The sequence below is a fragment of the Oncorhynchus tshawytscha genome, linkage group LG17, assembly GCF_018296145.1.
Source record: "Oncorhynchus tshawytscha isolate Ot180627B linkage group LG17, Otsh_v2.0, whole genome shotgun sequence".
NCBI lineage: Eukaryota > Metazoa > Chordata > Actinopteri > Salmoniformes > Salmonidae > Oncorhynchus > Oncorhynchus tshawytscha.
Genome location: NC_056445.1, coordinates 19,241,791 through 19,269,102, shown reverse-complemented (window position 1 = coordinate 19,269,102; position 27,312 = coordinate 19,241,791). Strand labels below are relative to the sequence as shown.

At 42.9% G+C, this 27,312-nt stretch overlaps 3 protein-coding genes across 3 annotated transcripts in view; 2 read left to right on the top strand and 1 right to left on the bottom strand.

Moving 5' to 3' along the window:
- The window catches only part of LOC112217026, a 5,401-nt gene extending 3,569 nt beyond the window's left edge, over positions 1-1,832 (bottom strand). Inside the window, exons 1-2 of the mRNA XM_024377247.2 lie at positions 478-1,832; positions 170-274 (exon numbers count right to left, since the gene is read on the bottom strand). Of these exons, the coding sequence (XP_024233015.1) occupies positions 170-274; positions 478-615 (243 nt within the window). The 5' untranslated portion in view covers positions 616-1,832. The remainder of the gene's footprint in view (positions 1-169; positions 275-477) is intronic.
- Positions 1,833-2,133: 301 nt separating this feature from the next.
- Positions 2,134-18,783, top strand: LOC112217199 (protein mono-ADP-ribosyltransferase PARP12). Its single transcript, XM_042299985.1, has 11 exons — positions 2,134-2,544; positions 3,011-3,052; positions 5,041-5,134; positions 10,725-11,028; positions 15,256-15,306; positions 15,589-15,715; positions 16,027-16,192; positions 16,299-16,419; positions 18,213-18,309; positions 18,424-18,511; positions 18,619-18,783. The coding sequence occupies exons 1-11, from the start codon at positions 2,219-2,221 to the stop codon at positions 18,781-18,783; spliced, it is 1,581 nt and encodes a 526-aa protein (XP_042155919.1). The 5' UTR covers positions 2,134-2,218.
- A 3,554-nt stretch (positions 18,784-22,337) lies between these two features.
- Positions 22,338-25,963, top strand: LOC112217025 (protein mono-ADP-ribosyltransferase PARP12). The gene is made up of 7 exons (XM_024377246.2): positions 22,338-22,950; positions 23,210-23,345; positions 23,932-24,200; positions 24,354-24,438; positions 24,557-24,687; positions 24,902-25,050; positions 25,250-25,963. The coding sequence occupies exons 1-7, from the start codon at positions 22,679-22,681 to the stop codon at positions 25,522-25,524; spliced, it is 1,317 nt and encodes a 438-aa protein (XP_024233014.1). The 5' UTR covers positions 22,338-22,678; the 3' UTR covers positions 25,525-25,963.
- Positions 25,964-27,312: the final 1,349 nt, after the last annotated feature.

The following is a 27,312-nucleotide window of genomic DNA, read 5'->3' as shown; positions in this document are numbered from 1 at the left end:
AGGATGCTGAGGGGAGAACAGCTCATAATAATGGCTGGAATGGAGTGAATGGAATGGCATCATGATGCCATTCAGTTTATGCCGTTGCTGACATTACTATGAGCCTGTTCTCCCCAATTAAGGTGCCAACAGCCACCTGTGGGTTAATGTGCATAGTAAAATCACCCACACAGTGGTCCCTGGGTGTAGTGATGGAAGCTTTGATTCTGTCCAGGTGGGGCTGGATGATCTCAGGGTTGACTTGGGGATCACCACGACACAACTCCAGAACCAGCTATGGACACAAAACAAGTATTTCAACGCTATCATTGGCACCAGTGCACTACTGGTTTACTGGTTCAACTATCAACCACTGTTAGACAGATTGGAGGGAACTAATACAGTTGTTAAATGTACAAAAATAAACTAAATTTCAGTCACTAAACAAATCCATGTGCAGACACACATGCACACACACTTCTCAACAGAGATGCTAACCCTGGCTCTCAGTCCCAGGATGAGTTGGGCCCTCTGCCGGTAACTCAGCAGCTCTGGAACCATCTCTGTCACCGAGGTGACAAACTCCTCCAGCATCCCATAATGCATGACAAGTCCTTTCTGCACAACTTGCCACATAGCAGCTGACAGAAGTTGCAGGGGTGGAGCCAAAAGGCGTAAATAAGAAATTGATAGAAAGGGGATCTGCGAGAGATAAATAATTATACTCACATTAAAACACTACTAAGATCTACCAACACATTGGGTATTTGCTGTTCCAAAGACATTTCATCATAGGACTGAATGTATACTAAATTTAAGAATATTCATTAGTAGTAAGCCTTTGTGTTGGCGAACATATGGGACACGTCAAATTAATTGTAGACTTTAAACAATTGCACATAGCCTAAACTAAATATGAGCTGCAGGATAAAGGCTCACGAGGATGGCACCGGAATGCAGATGCATAGCAGACTCAACTATATAATGTTGCATTCAGGTCGGCACTAGAAAACTCGGAAAGTTCCACCCTATACACGTTGTATTTAAAGCAATGATCGCAAGCAGTGTTTTAAAAACGTAGGCCAAACACTGCCCAGGTGGTGAAAGAAAAATCAGTGTTTCAAAAAAGTCACGCACCTTTACAATTTTCTGTACAGCTTCTTTCCATTGCTTGTGTCCAATTTTCAAAGAATATCCGACAGTGTCGCAATTATATCTCAATAACAGGGTTATTTACCTTGTTGTAGTAGTGTCAACTCAAACCAAAATGCTCTGATGCTATCTTGGACAAATATGGATGTATTTCTAATCAACAACGTGCAGCATTACCATACTCATTCTGCAGGACGAAATAGATATATTTGAGCGCATAAATCATTCAAAAATATTAGGAGACTGCTTCTCACAATTTGAACCTGGATGACCGAAAACAAATATTCTGGTCTAATCCGCTTTAGTCCGGATCACATGAAGCCTGATTCCTCCATTGATTGCGGAGAACCATAATTGCCCGGTTTTGCTAATGAAGGCCACCATACGGAGTCACCGCAACTACCGGGTTGATTTTAATGCCTACGGAGCTTTAGGCCAAAACAGCCATATATCATGTTTCCATGTGTATCATATATTCATTATCCATATATGGCTAATCCCCTTTAAACAATCAATTGTGTGTGTGAATTACACCCATGACACTCGAGGCGGGGGGGGTCCTCCATTTATAAACTGTGATACTGTATTTACTGTCGTTGCTTTGGTCTTTTTCACTAAGTTTCGTTTTTCTTTCATCAAAACTGATGAGGAAGAGTGTAGCCACATCAACATTGCCAGACTTCCAGGAACGCTTGCGAAACAGACCACACCGGGTTTGGGATTTGAGAATTTAATGAGAGAAAGGTTGGACTAAATTCCTGAGTTGTTTATTTTCTCGAAATCTAAAGACACAACCTAGATTCCATACAATGTCTTAAGTATTTTAACATGTTTTTACTCCGACCTCCTGAAATCGACAAACTGACACCTTTTCATTTTCGTCAAAAATACTTTATTTGGAAGGAATGCCTTTGATTTGACAGCCCGCACCTGCGCAGTTTGTCGTGAGACGCAACGACGTACTTCTACGCATGCGCTTTGCTAGACAAAGTCGTCATGACATCGCCCAGTGTGATCGGGGATTTCTATTGGAGGGGCAGTTTTAGCCTATCTTCATACTGTACTGTCTTTGATGTAGTGGTATCCTATGGTTCGCTGTCCTAAACCAGGAAAAAACAGTCGCGTAAGTCATTGTGAGATGGCTCAACAATTGTTATTAAAAGTAATTTGCAATCATCAGGGAACATTGAACTATGCAGATCTGTCAGATATTGGGTGTGGGGCAGATATGATCTGCGCTCTTGATAAACTTGTTGAAAACGATTTATGTTCTATAGCAGTGTGTAATGGAAATGAACGCATTTTTGCGAAAACGAAAGTTAGACGCTGCAAGGCTCAGCAATGTGATGGCTGCAATGATTTACATCTATGTAAATTGTATCTATTTGGGGACTGCAAGAATAGTATCGGAAGGTAAGCATAAAATATGTTTTATACGATATGGGCTAAATAAACTGCGTTTAAACAGGCAATCCAATTCTGAACTTGTTTCCATAATCTTATCTTTTTTAGAGCTGATGTGATTGTACAGAGGACCAATTATTGAAAAAAGATCAGAATTGGGCTGCCTGTCTAAACGCAACGATAAAACCAGAGAAGTCTTAAAGTAGGACAGTTTGTTTTGCATGGCCTGGTTAAACTCATCCGGGGCACCAGGCCATGCAAAACGAACTCGCCCAATGTTAGACTGCTTGCCTACACATTAAATGTATCATTGCAACTGGTTATTACTATTATTACATTTGAGGTATTTCAGGCCAAAACTTGAAACTGCAACAGTGTTGAAAGATTCAATGGGGTTTAGATGTTGAATTAATTCAGCAAACTGAATTGTGCCTTGCATGTTTATTGACCTGTTTATTAACACTTTGATTCCCAGACGGACATGCCGCTTTGGCCATGACCTTCACTCCGAACACAAATAACTTTTTTGCCCGCTTTGAGGACAATACAGTGCCACTGACACGGCCTGCAACGGAATCATGCGGTCTCTCCTTCACTGCAGCCGAAGTGAGTAAGACATTTAAACGTGTTAACCCTCGCAAGGCTGCAGGCCCAGACGGCATCCCCAGCCGCGCCCTCAGAGCATGCGCAGACCAGCTGGCCGGTGTGTTTACGGACATATTCAACCAATCCCTATACCAGTCTGCTGTTCCCACATGCTTCAAGAGGGCCACCATTGTTCCTGTTCCCAAGAAAGCTAAGGTAACTGAGCTAAACGACTACCGCCCGTAGCACTCACATCCGTCATCATGAAGTGCTTTGAGAGACTAGTCAAGGACCATATCACCTCCACCCTACCTGACACCCTTGACCCACTCCAATTTGCTTACCGCCCAAATAGGTCCACAGACGATGCAATCTCAACCACACTGCACACTGCCCTAACCCATCTGGACAAGAGGAATACCTATGTGAGAATGCTGTTCATCGACTACAGCTCGGCATTCAACACCATAGTACCCTCCAAGCTCGTCATCAAGCTCGAGACCCTGGGTCTCGACCCCGCCCTGTGCAACTGGGTACTGGACTTCCTGACGGGCCGCCCCAGGTGGTGAGGGTAGGCAACAACATCTCCTCCCCGCTGATCCTCAACACTGGGGCCCCACAAGGGTGCGTTCTGAGCCCCCTCCTGTACTCCCTGTTCACCCACGACTGCGTGGCCATGCATGCCTCCAACTCAATCATCAAGTTTGCGGACGACACAACAGTGGTAGGCTTGATTACCAACAACGACGAGACGGCCTACAGGGAGGAGGTGAGGGCCCTCGGAGTGTGGTGTCAGGAAAATAACCTCACACTCAACGTCAACAAAACTAAGGAGATGATTGTGGACTTCAGGAAACAGCAGAGGGAACACCCCCATCCACATCGATGGAACAGTAGTGGAGAGGGTAGCAAGTTTTAAGTTCCTCGGCATACACATCACAGACAAACTGAATTGGTCCACTCACACAGACAGCATCGTGAGGAAGGCGCAGCAGCGCCTCTTCAACCTCAGGAGGCTGAAGAAATTCGGCTTGTCACCAAAAGCACTCACAAACTTCTACAGATGCACAATCGAGAGCATCCTGGCGGGCTGTATCACCGCCTGGTATGGCAACTGCACCGCCCTCAACCGTAAGGCTCTCCAGAGGGTAGTGAGGTCTGCACAACGCATCACCGGGGGCAAACTACCTGCCCTCCAGGACACCTACACCACCCGATGCTACAGGAAGGCCATAAAGATCATCAAGGACATCAACCACCCGAGCCACTGCCTGTTCACCCCGCTGTCATCCAGAAGGCGAGGTCAGTACAGGTGCATCAAAGCTGGGACCGAGAGACTGAAAAACAGCTTCTATCTCAAGGCCATCAGACTGTTAAACAGCCACCACTAACATTGAGTGGCTACTGCCAACACACTGTCAATGACACTGACTCTACTCCAGCCACTTTAATCATGGGAATTGATGGGAAATTATGTAAATATATCACTAGCCACTTTAAACAATGCTACCTTATATAATGTTACTTACCCTACATTGTTCATCTCATATGCATACGTTGATACTGTACTCTATATCATCGACTGCATCCTTATGTAATACATGTATCACTAGCCACTTTAACTATGCCACTTGGTTTACATACTTATCTCATATGTATTTACTGTACTCGATATCATCTACTGTATCTTGCCTATGCTGCTCTGTACCATCACTCATTCATATATCCTTATGTACATATTCTTTATCCCCTTACACTGTGTATAAGACAGTAGTTTTTTTTTTGGAATTGTTAGTTAGATTACTTGCTCGTTATTACTGCATTGTCGGAACTAGAAGCACAAGCATTTCGCTACACTCGCATTAACATCTGCTAACCATGTGTATGTGACAAATAAAATTTGATTTGATTTGATTTGAACTCCATAGTTTTGAGAGAGCATAAACTTGAGACGCTGAGTAGACAGGAACTCCGGCAGCTATTATTACAGAATGACAACTCCCTCCTTCCACCGGTAAGAGCCAACCGTTTACCTCTAAGTGCTGATGTGGATCAGTGGAGTGTTTGTGTGTGTGTGTGTGTGCGTGCGTGCGTGCGTGCAGGGCCAGCTCCAGGCATATGCGACATAAGCAAGGTGGTGGGGGAATCTATCGGGTCTCAATTTATTGTTGAGAGTTAGAATAGTGTAATACACAAGGTGCAATTTCAAAATTTGTTTGTGTATCAGCAATTTTTCTCTTATTAGGTCAGTCATTGACAGTCACTCAATTAGTCATGTCAGCTAACCATTTTCAGATTGGTACGTTAGTTTATCCAGCTATCTAAACTTGTAGTAGTCATTGCTGAAAACCAACTTGGCATGCAGTACACATGCCCAGGGCCACTGACCTCCGGAGGGCCCCCATTGATTTTGTTAGTTACTCTCACTCAGATATCATTAACAAGGCATAAATCATGGCAAAATGTGTGAGGGGGCAACCAAATCTCTCTTAGAGGCCCCAAAAGGATATAACCTGCCGTGTGTGTGTGTGTGTGACTGATGAAGAGGTGCAGTCTGCACATATTAAAATCCATTTGAATTCAATTACTCTTTGACAGAATCCCCTTTTATGTAAATAAAACTTTCCATATGTTTGCCCATGGAAGAAGTGGTCAGAAAGTGATCTTCTGGACATGAACAGTAGGCTACCTGTGCATGTTCGTCCACTCCAAAATAATTCTGGCATCCAAACTTCATGTACACTCGTGCCATTTGATGAATGGAAATAGACATCTGTTACAAAACACCAACAAGTGCACCTAATGACATTCAGGGATTACCATTCATTAGCCTACATTAACTGACAAATGTACCTTTTTTGTAGCCTGAAATGGGGGTTAACACCTGAAATGGGGCTGAAACTGTCCTGGGAAAACTGGGATGGTCACCCTAACACACACACGGTCAACTTTACTAGACTAGGCTACAATGTGAATTACCATGAACTTCAAATATGCCTACCGGTAGCCAGTGATGTAGTGGTAAAAAAAAATAGGTGGGTGAACTCTGATTGCCGGTCACGGTGAAAAAAGTAACGCTCCCTATACTTTCAATGCATTTTTCTGAAAAAGGTGGGTAAATGGCGTTTACTTGCGTTTACCCTCCAGTAGGCCCACAGCACTGCCGGTAGCCTACCCTGTCACCCGAGACAATTTTACACACGTGAACACACGCAGAACAGGTAGCCTACATTCAATATAATAGGCCTATGATTTGAATCAAAACATATTTACTTTTTCCACATTTTGCTACGTTACAGCCTTATTCCAAAATTGATTTTTTTTTAAATACCCCATTATGACAAAGCAAAAACAGGTTTTTAGAAAATGTTACAAATCAAAAAATATCAAAAAACTGAAATATCACATTTACATAAGTGTTCAGACCCTTTACTCAATACTTTGTTGAAGCACCTTTGGCAGTGATTACAGCCTTGAGTCTTCTTGGGTATGGCGCTACAAGCTTGGCCCACCTGTATTTGGGGTGTTTCTCCCATTCTTCTCTGCAGATCCTCTCAAGCTCTGTCAGGTTGGATGGGGAGCGTCGCTGCCCAGCTATTTTCAGGTCTCTCCAGACATGTTCGATTGGGTTCAAGTCCGGGCTCTTGCTGAGCCACTCAAGGACATTCAGAGACTTATCCTGAAGCCACTCCAGCGTTGTCTTGGCTGTGTGCTTAGAGTTGTTTTCCTGTTGGAAGGTGAACCTTTGCTCCAGTCCGAGGTCATGAGCAGGCTATCATCAAGGATCTCTCTGTACTTTGCTCCATTCATATTTTCCTTGATCCCGACTAGTCTCCCAGTCCCTGCCGCTGAAAAACATCCCCACAGCATGGTGCTGCCACCACCGTGCTTCACCATAGGGATAGTGTCAGGTTTCCTCCAGGCGTGTCGCTTGTCATTCAAGAAAAACCTCAATGTAGCTTATAGATATAAATTGCACAGGAATTATACATTTACAGTACATTCAGAAAGTATTCAGACCCATTCCCTCTTTCCACATTTTGTTACATTACAGCCTTATTCTAAGGATCCGCCCCTTTTTTTCAATTTTTGCCTAAAATATCATACCCAAATCTAACTGCTTGTAGCTCAGGCCCTAAAGCAAGGATATGCATATTGTTGATACCATTTGAATGGAAACACTTTGAAGTTTGTGGAAATGTGAAAGGAATGTATGAGAATATAACACATTAGATCTGGTAAAAGATAATACAAAGGAAAAAAAATGTTTGTTTTGTATTTTTTTTTTATACCATCATCTTTGAAATGCAAGAGAAAGGGCATAATGAATTATTCTAGCCCAGGCGCAATTTAGACTTTGGCCACTAAATGGCAGCACTGTATGTGCAAAGTTTTAGAGCGATCCAATGGACTATTGCATATCTATTCAAAATGTTGTATCAAGACTGCCCAAATGTGCCTAATTGGTTTATTGATACATTTTCAAGTTCAGAATTGTGCACTCTCCTCAAACAATTGCATGCTATTCTTTCACTCTAATAGCTACTGTAAATTGGACAGTGCAGTTAGATTAACAAGAATTGAAGCTTTCTGCCCATATCAGATATGTCTTTGTCCTGGGATTTTTGTTTTGTTTCTTACAACCTCATGCTAATCGCATTAGCTCAACCGTCCCTCGGACGGGACACCGATCCTGAAGAAGTTTTAAATGGATCAAATAGTTTTTCCCCCCCACATCAATCCACACACAATACCCCATAATGACAAAGTGAAAACAGTATTTTTTTGTTTTTTGCAAATCTATAAAAAATATAAAAAAACAGGTACCTCATTTACATAAGTGTTCAGACCCTTTGCTTTGAGACTCGAAATTGAGCTCAGGTGCATCCTGTTTCCATTGATCATCCCTGAGATGTTTCTACAACTTCATTGGAGTGCAGTTGTGGTAAATTCAATTGATTGGACATTATTTGGAAAGGCACACACCTGACTATATAAGGTCCCATAGTTGAGAGTGCATGTCAGAGCAAAAACCAAGCCATGAGGCCGAAGGAATTGTCCATAGACAGGGAGAACTAGGCTGTAATGTGACAAAATGTGGAAAAAGTCAAGCGGTCTGAATATTTTGAATGCATTGTATGGATTTTTAATGGTATTTTCTCTTTATTCAACCCACCCGCCACACACCCGCCATTCAGCCACACAATATTTAATGACCTTATACCTGCCCTCCCCGCGGATATAAGCACGGGGACTGCAAGTTATAATTCAACCCGCACATTGCTACTTCACATTGCTACTTCACATTGCTACTACAGAACAATTTAGCAAGTACACCATTGAAATGTAAATTAAAATTTTAACTTCTAATTTCCACCACAAAGATGTCACGTTCTTCAAAATGAGCGACCAAGGCGCAGCGTGCATTGAGTTCCACATCTTTTTTATACAAAGTGAAACTAGAACCAAAACTTACAAAGAACGTGAAGTTGAAGTGCCCTAACACAAACAATATCCCACAAATGCAGGTGGGGAAAAATCCTACCTAAATATGATCCCCAATTAGAGGCAACGATTACCAGCTGCCTCTAATTGGGAACCACACAAACCACCAATCTAGAAATCTAAAAACTAAATAACCCCCCAGTCTCGCTCTGACCTAAACACCATAGAGAACCGAGGGCTCTCTATGGTCAGGGCGTGACAAAAGATGACCACAGGTCCACACACCGTTGAATGTCAACTTAAAATGGTCATGTTGTCTATTCTATTGTCTATTTCTTATGATTTCAATAGGTTTCCTGTGGAGGATTGACAGTATAATTTAAAACCACAGATTTTCCATTTCAAGTCAACGTTATCTGATATGTACACCTCCAATAATCTTTCTGGTAAGAAAGTAGACATTTCAATTGTATTCCCATTTTAGTACATTTATCAGCCAAAACATGACACCCACTCTGTATTCTAAAGCATGTTGTGTCTCAACAGATAGCGGGCAACTTTATATGATCGAAAATAGGGTCTAAGCTACTGCATATGCAAATATATGTTTTTAATTTTTTTATAATTGTTGTAAAAAATGTTAACCCTTTACCTGTATACAGGTTGAAAATGGCAGATTTTGGCAAGCATAAATTGAAACGCAGTGGCTGTACAGTAAGATGCTGTACATGTCGTCAGACCTCAGGCTCTGTGCTTCACAGCGCTGTATGGGTTTTGACTGACAGACGTTCTCAACTTGAGCCCCGCGCGCGACACGAAGTTGCCCCCATCCTTCCCGCTAATTGGGCAACTTTTGTAAATGTGGATGACTATGATACATTCACAGTCACACCTCGCCTTGGTGAGAGAGAATCATTCAGAACCCTTCCATTAAGAACAGGTCATCCATTTTTTGCTCTCCTGTAGTCATCTAGCCACATTATGTAATCGCATAGTAAATATTTGCTTCAGTCTTTGTTTCCTTGCTCTCACCAATTTGCTTTGAGCAATGATCAGTAGGATTATGAGCTGGGATCTTATCAATAAATAAAATGCACAACATTGTGAGGGTTCACAAGGAGAGCATGTGTTAAGCTGTATGATAATGTTGAATAATCACTTTCTGGTGAAATTAAAAACAAAAACCGACGTTTTAAGTGAGAATAGGCATTGGTCTGAAGCCGAAAAAGACATGAAATTCACATGAGCACCACAATGCCTATTCCACCCATGCTCTACCAAGGTTTTCCAGCACACAGCTTTGACCTACTACAGTAGCTATGTTGGTATTGTACTTCAAACGGTGTAGGCAGGTTGCTTAGGATTCAAACCTTCTGAAACAGCCAAATTCATCCTCTTCAGGGGGATAATGGACTGTACAGTGTATTATCGTTGCATAACCATCTTTACTGCAAAAATAAATACACATCTCATTTTGACATCGGTAATGAACTGTCCATTGATCATCACAGCAATTGATAAAACAGGACCCTGTTTGAAACACAAGTGGTTCTGAGTCAATATTACGTATTAAGCCAAAAGTGACAGAAATGAAGAATGCAGACCACCACCTGCTGGGCACATACTGACCAAAAAAGGATGTTATTTTTTTCAATGACATGTATTGCTAAAATAAAGGTTTAAGAAAATACAGGGATGCACCACATTGCTGCAAGACAAAACAGTTCAATCAAGCCTGATGGTCTTGTAAGTATAAAAGCAGAGCTTGCTTTAATTAGATTTTTTTTTAAAGCATGAAAAGGTAACGTAATGGTATAATGTCTTACTGTGGTGGGTGAAGAATCCAACGCTTTACCTTGTATGTGTTACAAACCACATTATTGTGGAAGCACCTGTTCTAAGAGTATGAATTAGGCTGTTTTATTCTCACTTAAAACATAATTTTTTCTTTTTAATCTCTTGAATGTTTTGGCATTAAGGTCTTAAAACTGTAGCACTTCTACAATGGGTAAATATGTATGGAATGTTCTGTCAAATTAATAGGGGTTCTGTCAAAAAGTGATTGAATTTAAATGGATTTACTCAATAGCTCTGTGTGTTCATCTCATGCTTTCTTGCATAAACAAGTATTTTAAAAGCCTTGTCACTCACTCTTTCAGGTGTGCAACTCTTATAACAAAGGCACTATGCCATATGGCAACTGCCCGGATCAGGAGGGGTGCCGGAGACTTCACGTGTGTGACAGGTACATCAGAGGAACCTGTTCCTCGGGAGCCGACTGCAACAGGTGTCATGACTTCTTTGAGCCCCACCCACTGAGGACCCTGCAGCAGAGGGGAGTGCCAAACGATCTAATGGTGTCCATGTTGTCCACCTACCGAAACATTCAGGCCATGAAAAGTGAAGGTGTCGGCAGTGCTGCTTCTATCAACAGGCCCCAGAGCTGTCCTCAGAGAAACACAGGTAGACGGCTGCAGGAACAAACATCAGGGTTGTGTTCAGTGAGGAATAATGTTTCAGAACAGTCACTATACAGTGGGGCAAAAAGTATTTAGTCAGCCACCTTTTGTGCAAGTTCTCCCACTTAAAAAGATGAGGGAGGCCTGTAATTTTCATCATAGGTACACTTCAACTATGACAGACAAAATGAGAAAACAAATCCAGAAAATCACATTGTAGGATTTTTAATGAATTTATTTGCAAATTATGGTGGAAAATAAGTATTTGGTCACCTACAAACAAGCAAGATTTCTGGCTCTCACAGACCTGTAACTTCTTCTTTAAGAGGTTCCTCTGTCCTCCACTCGTTACCTGTATTAATGGCACCTGTTTGAACTTGTTATCAGTATAAAAGACACCTGTCCACAACCTCAAACAGTCACACTCCAAACTCCACTATGGCCAAGACCAAAGAGCTGTCAAAGGACACCAGAAACAAAATTGTAGACCTGCACCAGGCTGGGAAGACTGAATCTGCAATAGGTAAGCAGCTTGGTTTGAAGAAATCAACTGTGGGAGCAATTATTAGGAAATGGAGGACATACAAGACCACTGATAATCTCCCTCGATCTGGGGCTCCATGCAAGATCTCACCCCGTGGGGTCAAAATGATCACAAGAACGGTGAGCAAAAATTCCAGAACCACACGGGGGGACCTAGTGAATGACCTGCAGAGAGCTGGGACCAAAGTAACAAAGCCTACCATCAGTAACACACTACGCCGCCAGGGACTCAAATCCTGCAGTGCCAGACGTGTCCCCCTGCTTAAGCCAGTATATGTCCAGGCCCGTCTGAAGTTTGCTAGAGAGCGCTTGGATTATCCAGAAGAAGATTGGGAGAATGTCATATGGTCAGATGAAACCAAAATAGAACTTTTTGGTAAAAACTCAACTCGTCATGTTTGGAGGACAAAGAATACTGAGTTGCATCATGGATGCAAAACATCATGGAAACATCATGCTTTGGGGCTGTTTTTCTGCAAAGGGACCAGGACAACTGATCTGTGTATAGGAAAGAATGAATGGGGCCATGTATCGTGAGATTTTGAGTGAAAACCTCCATCCATCAGCAAGGGCATTGAAGGTGAAACGTGGCTGGGTCTTTCAGCATGACAACGATCCCAAACACACCGCCCGGGCAACGAAGGAGTGGCTTTGTAAGAAGCATTTCAAGGTCCTGGAGTGGCCTAGCCAGTCTCCAGATCTCAACCCCATAGAAAATCTTTGGAGGGAGTTGAAAGTCCGTGTTGCCCAGCAACAGCCCCAAAACATCACTGCTCTAAAGGAGATCTGCATGGAGGAATGGGCCAAAATACCAGCAACAGTGTGTGAAAACCTTGTGAAGACTTACAGAAAACGTTTGACCTCTGTCATGGCCAACAAAGGGTATATAACAAAGTATTGAGATAAGTATTTGGTCAATAACAAAAGTTTATTTTCCACCATAATTTGCAAATAAATTCAATAAAAATCCTACAATGTGATTTTCTGGATTTTTTTTTCTCATTTTGTCTGTCATAGTTGAAGTGTACCTATGATGAAAATTACAGTCCTCTCTAATCTTTTTAAGTGGGAGAACTTGCACAATTGATGGCTGACTAAATACTTTTTTGCCCCACCGTAGTTGTCTGCAAACCCTTACTTGGAAGTATTTCTCTATGGACTTGCTTGCCAGTCAGGGTTGGTGGTCAATTCTATTTAAATTCCAGACCAGTCAATTAAATAAGTACAATGAAATTCCAATTCTCTGAAATGCTTTTCAATAACTAGGTTTCCATGAAACCTTTTTATGCGAGTAAAGGTCAGTTCAATTCAGAAGTGTACATAGACTTAGGTTGGAGTCATTAAAACTCATTTTTCAGCCACTCCACAAATTTCTTGTAAAAAACTATAGTTTTGACAAGTCAGTTAGGACATCTACTTTGTGCACGACACAATTAATTTTTCCAACAATTGTTTACAGACAGATTATTTCACTTATAATTCACTGTATCACAATTCCAGTGGGTCAGAAGTTTACATACACTAAGTTGACAAAGCCTTTAAACAGTTTAGAAAATTCCAGAAAATGATGTCATGGCTTTAGAAGCTTCTAATAGGCTAATTGACATCATTTGAGTCAATTGGAGGTGTACCTGTGGATGTATTTCAAGGCCTACCTTCAAACTCAATGCCTATTTACCTGACATCATGGGAAAATCAAAAGATATCAGCCAGACCTCAGAAAAAAATGTAGACCTCCACAAGTCTGGTTCATCCTTGGGAGCAATTTCCAAATGCCTGAAGGTACGACGTTCATCTGTAAAAACAATAGTACGCAAGTATAAACACCATTGGACTACGCAGCCATCATACCGCTCAGGAAGGAGACGCGTTCTGTCTCCTAGAGATGAACGTACTTTGGTGTGAAAAGTGCAAATCAATCCCAAAACAACAGCAAAGGACCTTGTGAAGATGCTGGAGGAAACAGGTACAAAAGTATCTATATCCACAGTAAAACAAGTCCTATATCGACATAACCTGAAAGGCCGCTCAGCTAGGAAGAAACCACTGCTCCAAAACCGCCATAAAAAAGCCAGACTACGGTTTGCACATGGGGACAAAGATCGTACTTTTTTGAAAAATGTCCTCTGGTCTGACGAAACAAAAATAGCACTGTTTGGTCATAATGACCATCGTTATGTTTGGAAGGAAAAGGGGGAGGCTTGCAAGCCGTAGAACACCTTCCCAACCGTGAAGCACGGAGGTGGCAGCATCATGTTGTGGGGTCCTTTGCTGCAGGAAGGACTGGTGCATTTCGCAAAATAGATGGCATCATGAGGTATGAAAATTATGTGGGTATATTGAAGCAACATCTCAAGGCATCTGTCAGGAAGTTAAAGCTTGGTCGCAAATGGGTCTTCCAAATGGATAACAACCCCAAGCATACTTCCAAAGTTGTGAAAAAATGGCTTAAGGACAACAAAGTCAAGGTATTGGAGTGGCCATCACAAAGGCCTGACCTCAATCCTATAGACAATTTGTGGGCAGAACTGAAAAGGCGTGTGTGAGCAAGGAGGCCTACAAACCTGACTCAGTTACACCAGCTCTGCCAGGAGGAATGGGCCAAAATTCAGCCAACTTATTGTGGGAAGCTTGTGGAAGGCTACCCGAAACGTTTGACCCAAATTAAACAATTTAAAGGCAATGCTACCAAATACTAATTGAGTGTATGTAAACTTCTGACCCACTGGGAATGTGATGAAAGAAATAAAAGCTGAAATAAATCATTCTCTCTACTATTATTCTGACATTTCACATTCTTAAAATAAAGTGGTGATCCTAACTGACCTAAGACCAGGAATCTTTTTAAATTAAATGTCAGGAATTGTGAAAAACTGAGTTTAAATGTATTCGGCTAAGGTGCACGTAAACTTCCCGACTTCAACTGTACATGTTGGATGAAAAATGTCATGACAGGCCTGGGGGAAAAAAATATTGGTAAACTTTCCAAATGTTGACATAAAAATACGCTGGACAACGCAAGTTATTATGCGAGAAAAGGCGGAAATGCTTTTATTTCCAAATATTGAAGTAAACTTGGAGTCACGGGATGACATGTTGTGTGGTCCTCCCACTACGACTCAGGAAAGCATTCAGTTTATTAGGCCACAGACGAAACAAGTTATGATCAACTTCTCAGGGTGGTGAAAGTGCAAGGTGATACGCTTGATGCTCCTTTCCAATAAACATTGAGGGTTTTATTCTGGTGACATGATCATCAATGCTTGGCTGCCATTTGACAAATAAAAATGATCTTGCTCTTTTGTCCATAATAATCTCATCATGTAGACTGTACCCACAACTGTATCTGCGAGCTGGTGGCTAGAGCGCACGTGCCAATACCTGAGTGGGCACATTCGCTATATAATGCAAAAACAAGTATTCAGTACATGGGAATTTAACTGCAAAAGTAATGTTTCTGTGCACTATGTCATCATGCACAGCCTTTTATCCACAACAAGTCAATTTGATGGAAACACGTCTCTGGTGGGAAAATGCGCAGATAGTTTGGATGGAAACCTAGCTAGTGAGGAAAATGTGGAATTGGAATTTGGTTTACTTCATGAGTGAACTGGAATTGACCTAAACCCTGTTGCCAACTTTGCTTTCATGTAACTAAATGTTTGTTTGTTAATTTGTTTATTTACAGTGAGGAATGAGATCTGCCTGTTCTTTGTCAAGGAGGACTGCAAACAAGGAGGTACATTTAACGAGGGAGATATTGTGTGTGGAGGCAGAGTGACTAGAGGATAGCGTTCCTATGTTTGCTTTGGCAGCTGCAAGGGCTTTGCCCCATTTTTACTCAGGAAGAAGCTATGGCAGCCGGCCGGATATGAGTTTATCTATAACTTTCAAGGTTGTCAGTAGATACACAATACAAACCCTGTGAAACCATAATTCAGGGACAAATCTGGCTGTTACCCAGGTGCAACAATGATACTCAGAAACATATCACATCTCACTGCAAACTTATGACTTTCAGAGAAATGCTCGAGAGTCCACTTCAAAATGCCCTACAAGTGGGAAGTGAACGGTGGACAGACTTGGTCAGCTCTGCCAGAAAACGAAGCAATCGAGAGAGACTTCTGTGACCCTTCTAAGATACACAGGTACAGTATGTTGTTATGTCATACTTAAGGATAGACTCAGCAATTTCCGCAACAACTAAGAGCGTTGGAGCGCAAGCCTCAACTTCCCCGCTGTTTTGGTCCCGTGGCTACCACATTGTAACAGCGTGAAGCAAACCCGTGCACATGTGCAGATATATTACTGTGTGTGACTCTCCTGCATCTCGCTCATCTCAATATCTGCGGTGCTGCTTGTGGCAATGTCATTTCCCTGAGTCTACCTTTAACTAGCAAAAGTTTTTTTTGAACCATTAACCATTTTTGAACCATTTACATTTGTCATGCCTTCACAGTGAGGGAGCTGAGCGTGTGCGTTTCGACTCCATGAGCCGCGGGTTATGGGATGTTCGTCGTCTCTCCACAGTTTCCTCTGTGACCAAGCCCACATACGTACTCACCACAGAGTGGGTGTGGTTCTGGGAGGACGAGTACGGCAAATGGATCCAGTACGCATCCATCGTAAGTGGTGTAAAACACTCAAACAGGCTGATGTGTTACGAGGACAATAATAGAGATAGTAAAACGTTATTCCCCTTGAATTTGAGTTTTTTCCTATAAATCACAGAAAGAGATGCACAGATTGTCGTCCATCACCAGTGAAGACCTTGAGAAAAGGTTCCAGGAGGATCAAAGTGCTGTGGTGAAGTTCACTGCAGGCCAGCAGTCTTATGAGCTGAGTTTCAGAGGTAACACACATCAACACTCTTGCAAAATAGCTCTCATGTGCATCCTTCTGTAATAATAGTAATAATAATAATAATATATTTGAGTTATAAGCGCTTAACACAAGTTACAGTTAGAGTCTAAAAGGCTACTCTTATATACTACCGGTCAAAAGTTTTAGAACACCTACTCAGTCAAGGTTTTTCTTTATTTTTACTATTTTCTACATTGTAGAATAGTAGTGATGACATTAAAACTATGAAATAACATATATGGAATCATGTACTAACCAAAAGAATTTTAAACAAATCAAAATATATTTTATTTTGTGATTCAAATAGCCACCCTTTGCCTTGATGACAGCTTTGCACACTCTTGGCATTCGCTCAACCAGCTTCACCTGGAATGCTTATCCAACTGTCTTGAAGCGGTTCCCACATATGCTGAGCACTTGTTGGCTGCTTTTCCTTCACTCTGAGGTCCGACTCATTCCAAACCATCTCAATTTGGTTGAGGTCAGGGGATTGTGGAGGCCAGGTCATCTGATGCAGCACTTCATCACTCTCCTTCCTGATAAAATAGCTCTTACACATCCTGGAGGTGTGTTTTGGGTCACTGTCCTGTTGAAAAACAAATGATAGTCCCTCTAAGTCCAAACTAGATGGGATGGCATATCGCTGCAGAATGCTGTGTTAGCCATGTTGGTTAACTGTGCCTTGAATTCTAAATAAATCACAGACAGTATCACCAGCAAAGCACCCCCACTCCATAACACCTCCTCCTCCATGCTTTACAGTGGGAAATACACGTGCAGAAATCATCCGTTCACCCACACCGCGTCTCACAAAGACACGGCGGTTGGAACCAAACATCTCCAATTTGGACTCCAGACCAAAGAACAGATTTCCACTGGTCTAATGTCCATCGCTCTTGTTTCTTGGCCCAAGCAAGTCTCTTATTATTATTGGTGTCCTTTAGTAGGGATTTCTTTGAGGCAATTCGACCATGAAGGCCTGATTCACACAGTCTCCTCTGAACAGTTGATGTTGAGATGTCTGTTACTTGAACTCTGTGAAGCATTTATTTGGGCTGCAATTTCTGAGGCTGGTAACTCTAAAGAACTTATGCTCTGCAACAGAGGTAACTCTGGGTCATCCATTTCTGTGGCGGTCCCCATGAGAGCCAGTTTCATCATAACGCTTGATGGTTTTTGCGGCTGCACTTGAAGAAACATTTTCTGGATTGACTGACCTTCATGTCTTAAAGTAATGATGTACTGTCCGTTTCTCTTAGCTAATTTGAGCTGCTCTTGCCATAATATGGACTTGGTCTTTTACCAAATAGGGCTATCTTCTGTATACCACTCATACCTCGTCACAACACAACTGATTGGCTCAAACGCATTAAGAAGGAAAGAAATTCCACAAATTAACTTTTAAGAAGGCACACATGTTAACTGAAATGCATTCCAGGTTATACCTCATGAAGCTGGTAGAGGGAATGCCAAGTGTGTGCAAAGCTGTCATCAAAGGCAAAGGATGGAATCTCAAATATAAAATATATTTTGATTTGTTTAACACTTTTGTGGTTACTACATGATTCCATATGTGTTATTTCATAGTTTTGATGTCTTCACTATTATTCTACAATGTAAAAAGAAAAACCCTTGAATGAATTGGTGTTCTAAAACTTTTGACCGGTAGTGTACACCCCTCAAATTACAATACTAAAATCGGCAGCAGGTCGCCTAGATGTTAGAGATGTCGAACGGTAACTGTAAGGATGCTGGTTCAAATAGTTATTATTGTAATTACAGACATGACTCAATTTAACGAAAGATTTGGTACTATAAGGATGGTCAGACGACGTCCAGTCTTTGTTTCAACTGTGGGCGCACAAGCTGCAAGAAGCAGGTAATATATGAATGGGAATGGACTTAGAATGAGTATATGTTATGAATCCTTTTTTTTTTTTATTACACCATTTCCATATTGACCTAATAGATTATTTTTCATATGTCATTTCAGGAGAAATGGAGCACGCAACCCCTCTCAGAATTTTAGAGCTGTTCCTGGATCTTGGGACAAGTCTGCGATACCTGACATTGGATACAAGGTCACTTGTTTACATGGGATTCTACTGCTTTGACTTGCAGGGAAGTCTAACATTTCCTTTCATTTGGTTTCAGCTGTGACAACCATTTTGTTTTCCCCCTCCTGCAGACAGTCACTCTTCTGAGTTTTGACAGGGACTATCAGAAGGTCCAGAGACTTTTCAACAACTCCATGAGGGGCTTTCAAATCACCAGCATCGAGAGGGTCCAAAACAGGGACCTCTGGGAAGTCTTCCAGTGGTATGTTTACATCAACTCTCACACACAATCCTAGCATGTTACTTCCAAGATACTATGTAAACTCTGGCTTGAACAAGATTATGGGGAAGCAGGAATTGAAAACCAGGGTGTGTAGAAATGGTCAGGGTGTGTAGAAATGGGTGTGTAGAAATGGTCAGGGTGTGTAGAAATGGGTGTGTAGAAATGGTCAGGGTGTGTAGAAATGCTAGACACAAAATATGAGGTGAACATCTCCTATATTTAAAGGTTTATTAGACAAGAGAGACATAGACATACATGTTCATGTAAGAGGTCTTCAACAAATCTCACCCCCTCCCCTCCCAGGGGAGGGCTGACCTAAATACTCTTGCCTATCTTTTTTCACTGCCAAAGCATTAAATCAAGGCGGAGACCTTGGGGTTGAATAGACTATACATTTGAAACGTCTTAATCGCTTAAAGACAACCATAGACCATTTTATGTCTTAGGGGCCCAGATACCAGTTACTGAGAGCTGCTTTACGGTGACCTCTGGCTTTACATATGGTACCTGGAGGCCAAATTCCAATAGGGAATAACCATCCAAAAATAGTATTCTTAACAGCAGCTAATGGTCATTTCCTCTTTCTCAGGAAAAGAGATTTGATGAAGAAAAACAACGGGGGTAAAAACAGCAAGGAGCTACATCTCTTCCACGGAACGGACCCAAAACACGTAGACGCCATTTGCAGAGATAACTTCGACTGGAGGCTGTGTGGAACCAATGGAACTACGTATGGCGAAGGTACCTCATGTTAACCAACTGTCAGAAGTGTAGTCAGATTTTAGAAGCAGTCATGATCTCATTATAGTCAGTAATTTTGTTTTACTGATGATCGTCTCTGTTTGTTTTAGGGAGTTACTTTGCCAGGGATGCCAAGTACTCACACAGCTTCACCAGCCACTCAGGAGTGAGGTCCATGTTTGCTTGTCAGGTGCTTGTTGGTGACTACACACGGGGTAATTCGGCGCTCCGTCGTCCCCCTCCAAAAGGTGAGGGAAGCCCCACTCTCTATGACAGCTGTGTGGACAATGTCCTGAACCCATCCATATATGTGGTTTTTGAAAAGCACCAGGTGTACCCCGAGTTCCTCATCAAATATGATGATGGCGTCATGCACTGGACCTCTTCAGCTCCAGCTCCACTCAAGACTGTCTCTATCCAATCCACTTCCTTAACCCCAAAATCCAACCGGATTCAAGCCACAGCTGCTGCTACCACATCGAAGAGAGTTCCATCCACTTTGAGTCCATCTAAAACTGCAGCCACAACTTCCTCTAATCCAACCTGTTCTCTTCCCGCCTCGCGGTTTCTCCCAAAACCTGACCAAACCCCATTAACATCTCCAGTCCTCTTAAAGCCAGCCCTAAGTTCTCAATTGGTGGATACCACCCTAGGCCCAGATTTCACTCCCTCATTTGCAAACCTCACTCACACACTCACTACCCCAGCCAGTACCCACTTTTGTACGCTCACTACCCCAGCCAGTATCCCCTCTCACACACTCACTACCCCAGCCAGCACCCCCTCTCGTACTCTCACTACCCCAGCCAATACCCCCTCTCGTACGCTCACTAACCCAGCCAATACCCCTCTCGTACGCTCACTAACCCAGCCAATACCCCCTCTCGTACGCTCACTAACCCAGCCAATACCCCCTCTCGTACGCTCACTAACCCAGCCAGTACACCCTCTCGTACGCTCACTACACCAGCCAGTTCCCCCTCTCACACTCTCACTACCCCAGCCAGTACACCCTCTCGTACGCTCACTACCCCAGCCAGTACCCCCTCTCGTACGCTCACTACCCCAGCCAGTACACCCTCTCGTATGCTCACTACCCCAGCCAGTACCCCCTCTTATACGCTCACTACCCCAGCCAGCACCCCCTCTTATACATTCACTACCCCAGCCAGCACCCCCTCTTATACATTCACTACCCCAGCCAGCACCCCCTCTTATACATTCACTACCCCAGCCAGCACCCCCTCTTATACATTCACTACCCCAGCCAGCACCCCCTCTTATACATTCACTACCCCAGCCAGCACCCCTCTTATACATTCACTACCCCAGCCAGCACCCCTCTTATACATTCACTACCCCAGCCAGCACCCCCTCTTATACATTCACTACCCCAGCCAGCACCCCTCTTATACATTCACTACCCCAGCCAGCACCCCCTCTTATACATTCACTACCCCAGCCAGCACCCCATCTTATACATTCACTACTCCAGCCAGTACCCCCTCCTACACTCACTACCCCAACCAGCACCCCCTCTTATACATTCACTACTCCAGCCAGTACCCCCTCCCTACACTCACGACCCCAACCAGCACCCCCTCTTATACGCTCACTACCCCAGCCAGCACCCCTCTTATACATTCACTACCCCAGCCAGCAACCCCTCTTATACATTCACTACCCCAGCCAGCACCCCCTCTTATACATTCACTACCCCAGCCAGCACCCCCTCTTATACATTCACTACCCCAGCCAGCACCCCCTCTTATACATTCACTACTCCAGCCAGTACCCCCTCTCCTACATTCACTACCCCAGCCAGCACCCACTCTTATACATTCACTACCCCAGCCAGCACCCCCTCTTATACATTCACTACTCCAGCCAGTAACCCCTCTCCTACACTCACGACCCCAGCCAGCACAGCCTCTCGTAGACTGGCTCTCCAACCCCCACCCCTTCTCCTACACTCACTCTCTCAGCCAGCACCCTGTCTCCTGCACTTTCCCCTTTAACTGGCCCCCTATCTCTGGCTCACACCCGCTCAACAACCACTACTCACACACTCCCTGCCAGCAGTACCTCTCACTCACTATCCCCTTCATCCTCATTGAGCACACCTTATCACACACTTTCTCACTCATCATACTCCCCAACTTACACACAAACTCTCTCACACACTTCCCCCTCCACGTCAAGCAATTCTCCAAGCACACTCTCCCCCTCAGCAAGCAACCTATCTCGGGTGTTCTCTCCCTCTACGGGTGCCTTCTATCGTCCACTATCTACCACAACAAGCACCACTAGATCTCCTCCTGAGTCACTGTACAGTGTTCCAACAGCTCAAAGGAGGGACACCAAAGAAAAAAACAAATGCCTTCTGCAATAATTTGCCTTTGTCAGGATGGAGCAGTAAGTAGAATGTTTTGATGGCAAACATTTAAAAAAGAAAAGAAAATTAGAAAGAAAATGTATTAAAATGATGAATGATCACTTTATTTGCGTATCAAAAATGTAGTATAGCTGTGTATCTTTACCTGTAAGGGCTAAATAACAGTAAAGCTGTTAACAACAAACCAGACATTTGTAATTTTGCACATATGAATTTGGTGAGCATGTTTCCTTTACACAGGTCTGCTGACACACTCCATACATTTTGTAAATGAAACCAGTTTGGTGTCTGTGTTTTAAACTGAATAAACTCAGAAAATCATTGATTGTCTATGTTTTTTGGACAAGCCTACTCTTTTCTAAGAGATTTGGAAACACCCTCATGTCAGAAACTTAATTTTTTGGGGAACAAAAATCCTCTTTATTTTAGATTAAACTGAATCAATTAATCACTACTGCTGCTACTGTGTGTCTAGCAGGCCTATTGTGATGTAAATGAAGGTTCCACATACCACTCGGGCAGAGTTCAATGTGCCATATTTAAAAGGGTGTGTACCGTCATTAGTGTGTTCCATTGCCTGTTTATTATACTTGGCTACCTTCATAATAGGGGAGGGGTTACATATACTGTAAGTTTCATTTAGTCAGAAATGTTTTTGTTGCATGCTGGTCACCTGTTTTGTAGTTAACGGAGAGCAACGTTCTACTTCAGATTTGACAGTATAAGTACAGTTTTGCGAGGGCCAACAGTCAGGCGTCCTACGGTGACTGACATGGATACAACAGCTCTGATCTACAAGGTCCTCTGTGCCCATAATGGGTCCTTTGAGCTGGGAGAATTGCGTGCCAACATTAGCACGATGGAAGATGACCTGGAAAGTGTTTTAGGGAATCAGGAGATGTTTACCAGGGCTGTCTCTAAGGGAAACAAACTGATAGTTGCCAAGACGAAGATGAGGTTATGCAGAGCTAATGGATGTAGTGGCTGCAGCAATTTACACCTGTGTAAGTTCTATCTGTATGGAACATGTCCATCCAATCAGAGGTAAGCTTTCTTTACTTTACTGTTTGTTTTTACTCCGGAAGCCATTTACCCGTCATATTACTTCCATTCGTTCTACTATTATTTCTGAAATGTTCTAAATTCCATGTGGTCTTACAGAATGTGACAGGTAATGCACTACAGTATACATGTCAATTGCTACAGGTTCGTGGTAAGTTTGTAGATTTGACATTTAAGGAAAACCTAATATATGTTTTAAAGAGCTTCATAAGAAATCGCCTCTCGTTCTTGCGATTTCCAGACAAGGATGCCGTCTCTGCCATGAGCTGACGTCAGAGCACAACATCAGAGTCCTGAGAGAGCATTACCTGGAGGAACTGGGCAGGAAGGAGCTGTGTACATTACTGCTGCAGAATGACAACGCCCTTTTACCCCCAGTATGTGCGTCATAGGCATTCGGGAAGGATTCAGACCTCTTGACTTTTTCCACATTTTGTTGCGTCACAGCCTTATTCTAAAATATATATAATTTTTTTTTTAAATCCTCAATAATCTACACACAATACCCCATAATGACGAAGAAAAAAACGTTTTTAGACATTTTTAAAAATGTATTAAAAAGAAAAAGCAGAAATACCTTTTTTATATACGTATTCAGACCCTTTGCTATGAGACTCCAAGTTAAGCTCACGTGCATCCTGTTTCCATTGATCATCCTTGAGATGTTTCTACCACTTGATTGGAGTCCACCTGTGGTAAATTCAATTGATTGGACATGATTTGGAAAGGCACACACCTGTCTTATAGGCATTGTATATTCAATGTTTATTTCCCCACGTCCAAAAGGACTACTGATGAATTCACAGACTTGAGGCTATCATCCAAGTATGTGTACTAAACTGAGCGTGCAGATATCTTTAAAAATTATTTATTTGAATTGGGACTGATGCACTTAAACAGAGTTTGCACTTATCCAATGTCCTTATCAAGCCCTCATCAGGAATGGTCTGTGTTTGTCTCCAGGTTTGCTTCACATACAACAAAGGTAGTGGAGAGTACGGTTACTGTCCTGACAAAGGGAGCTGCAGAAGACTGCACATCTGTGAGCGCTACATTACAGGAACCTGTGCTGCAGAGGTGGACTGTGACAGGTCTCACGACTTCTACGAGCCCCACCCGCTCAACACCCTGCAGCAGAGGGGAGTACCTAATGAACTGGTGGCATCCATGTTGTCCACCTACCGCAACATCCAGGCAATCGGGCATACTAATGATGCTAGTAACACACTTTGGTAAGAGACCTTGTAGAGGAGACTACACTAACCTCGGTCCTCGGGATCAATTTGCTATTGGATATAAATTAGGAGAGAGAGCTGCCAGGTAGATAAGATTATACTGATTGTATTTTATTATAATGCTGTCTAACTTTCTCAAATCATCATCAGCAAAAAAGACTCTGACTGCCTGCTGAAATCCAAAGCTTTACCCAGTCACTGGGATAAATCTTCAGTACCTGAAACTGGATTCAAGGTTCATAATCACTTTTTAACTCGTAAGATCTTGCATCTGGTCAGAAGGCAGTGCATTATTAGATTGGTAGCTATTACATTGGTAAAAAGGATGTTCTTTTCAAATGCATTCCCTCTAGAGGGTTGCTCTGCAGAGTTCCTCAGCTGAGCACAAGAATATTCTGGATCTTTTCCACCAAACTATGACTGGCTTCAGTGTGAAGACTATTGAGAGGGTGCAGAATCGGATCCTGTGGGAGGTCTTTTCGTGGTAAGAATCACAAATGAACATGCCAAAAGAAATGTAATCTACCCAAGAAATATGTTCAGATTGTTTGTGTTAATCAAAGCAGTCATAACATATGCGAACAGATGTAACATGTTAATGGTAACTGGTACTTAGATTCTAGCAGCAAACACTTGCAAATGCTATGAGGTAGCCTGCCAATGACGATACTGACAAATGAATCTGTTCCTCTCCCAAGGCAAGGAGATGTGATGAGAAAGGCAAATGCAGGGAAAGGGAATGAGAAGCAGCTCTTCCATGGAACAGACTCTAAACACGTGGACGCTATATGCCTGCAGAACATAGCCTGGAGGATGGGTGGAACACAAGGAACGCCCTATGGGCAAGGTGAGCTCTGTATTTCATGTGATATCTAATAGATTTTTAAGTTTATATAATGATTTATTATGTTACGTGGAAATGACATTTTTTTGCTATTCTCTTTCACGTCACATTGTGAAAATACCGTGGAAAAGTTGACAAAACAAATGTATTTTTAATGTCACACTCACTGTGATTGTTCTAATTCTAACCCATCTCTTCCCAGGAAGCTACTTCTCTAAGGATGCCAAGTTCTCCCACAGCTACACCAGCCAGTCAGGAGTCAGGTCCATGTTTGTTTGTCGTGTGCTGGTGGGAAATTACACGCAAGGACACTCCAGCTACCTCTGCCCCCCTTCAAAAGATGGAAGTCACACCATCTCCTATGACAGCTGTGTGGATGATATCTACAACCCCTCTGTATTTGTGGTGGTCAGGAAGCATCAGGTTTACCCAGAGTACCTTATTCAGTACAGGGAAGGGTCCAGGCCTGGGACCTAAGTTCCACCACCTAACTTTGTTCAAAACCAGAGCCACCACAACATGCACTGGACATCTATTCCAGTCATGCTATGCTCACCAGCCACCCCTGTGCTGCCCAACAATGCAAGGTTCAGATCTCCTTGCCCAACAGGACAGAGAACCCCCAGACCTACCTTGACACATGCTTCTGCACAGTTTGGCTCCCTGAACTCCGTGACACATCCATTGTTTCAGTCAGATCTGATGACTTATGTCTCTCCTCCACCACCCTGGGTCGGCTCTATGACCTCCATACCACACGCACCTCCATCAAGGACAAGATCACAGTTTACTAAAATGAAAGCAAAAAGTAAATCTATGGCATCACTAGATAATCTATAAGTCTTGGTAGTCAATTTTTTCTTTTGAAATTTAGGAGGAAATTACCTTTATATATAAATAAATTGTATTTATGAAATTGTGTCCTTTTTAGGTGTTGGTAGAGCATGGCGCATGTAATGCCAGGGTAGTGGTTTTTATTCCCTGGACCACCCATATGTAAAGTGAATGCACGCATGTCTGTAAATCACTTTGGATAAGAGTCTGATAAATGGCATATATCATGTGTTGACAAAATAATCAGAATTGGGCTGTCTGTAAATGCAGTCATGGTAGTTTCTGAATGCACAACTGCATACAACATTTATTGTTTTTCTCATTTTTAAATGGGTTTTCTTCCCCCCTAGGGGTGATGTTGCTAAACTGCACCCTACTTATTCTGCATTACTCCACACCACTAGTCAAACAAACATCCAGTCAATGACTTTCTATTGGCCATTTAGTTTATTTAGTTGAATACACAGAAAACACAAATCCAACTACGTTACAAAATATGTCAGCAGAATAGATGTCCCAGAGTAAAGGAAATGCTCATCAGATTCCTTTTTACTAGTTGAACATCACAGGAGGCTGCTGAGGGGAGAATGGCTCATAATAATGGAATGGCATCAAACACCTGGAAACTGTGTTTGATACCATTCCACCTATTCTGCTCCAGTCATTAACACGAGGCCGTTCTCCCCAAGGTGCCACCAACCTGCTGTGTTGAACATCATTCTTGTTTGTTGCAAGGGTTTAACACACCAACTATGCATATTTGACATGAAACGGCAATTATCATTCAGAAACACTACACATTTTCAACAGGTTGAACTTTGACCACCAAATTTTTTAATTAACTCCTGCACTCTAGATGTTATAGTAGTAGATGTGTCAGAAGTAGTGCTCGATGTGGAGTGGTGAAACCCTGAGAGTGTGGAGGAGTCTGTGTAAGTGTGGGTGTATGATGAGTGAGAAAGTGTGTGGTAAAGTGTGCTCAATGAGGATGAAGGGGATAGTGGGTGAGAGGTACTACTGGCAGAGAGGGTGCGAGTAGTAGTCGTTGAGCGGGTGTGAGCCTGAGAGGATGTGTCAGTTGAACGGGAAAGTGTGCGAGAAGGGGGGCTGGCAGGGGTAGTGAGTGTGCGAAAGGGGTTGCTTGAGCGAGTGAGTGTGCGAGTGTGGGCAGTGCCAGGGGTAATGAGTGTGTGAGAGGGGGCACTGGCTGAGGGAGTAAGTGTGCGAGAGGGGGCACTGGCTGAAGGAGTAGGTGTGCGAGAGGGGGCACTGGCTGAAGGAGTAAGTGTGCGAGAGGGGATGCTGGGTGGCCTAGTGGGTGCATAAAACGGGGTACTGGCTGGGGTTGTGGGTGTACGAGAGGGGGTACTGGGTGTACGAAAGGGGGTACTGGCTGGGGTTGTGGGTGTACGAGAGGGGGTACTGGGTGTA

Coding starts and splice junctions, on each gene's coding strand:
- LOC112217199 (XM_042299985.1), top strand. CDS start 2,219: ATGGTTCGCTGTCCTAAACCAGGAAAAAACAGTCGCGTAAGTCATTGT. Junction 16,193..16,298: donor GGATCCAGTACGCATCCATC/GTAAGTGGTGTA, acceptor TATAAATCACAG/AAAGAGATGCACAGATTGTC. Junction 18,310..18,423: donor GCACAAGCTGCAAGAAGCAG/GTAATATATGAA, acceptor ATGTCATTTCAG/GAGAAATGGAGCACGCAACC.
- LOC112217025 (XM_024377246.2), top strand. CDS start 22,679: ATGGATACAACAGCTCTGATCTACAAGGTCCTCTGTGCCCATAATGGG. Junction 24,439..24,556: donor TACCTGAAACTGGATTCAAG/GTTCATAATCAC, acceptor CATTCCCTCTAG/AGGGTTGCTCTGCAGAGTTC. Junction 24,688..24,901: donor CTGTGGGAGGTCTTTTCGTG/GTAAGAATCACA, acceptor TCCTCTCCCAAG/GCAAGGAGATGTGATGAGAA.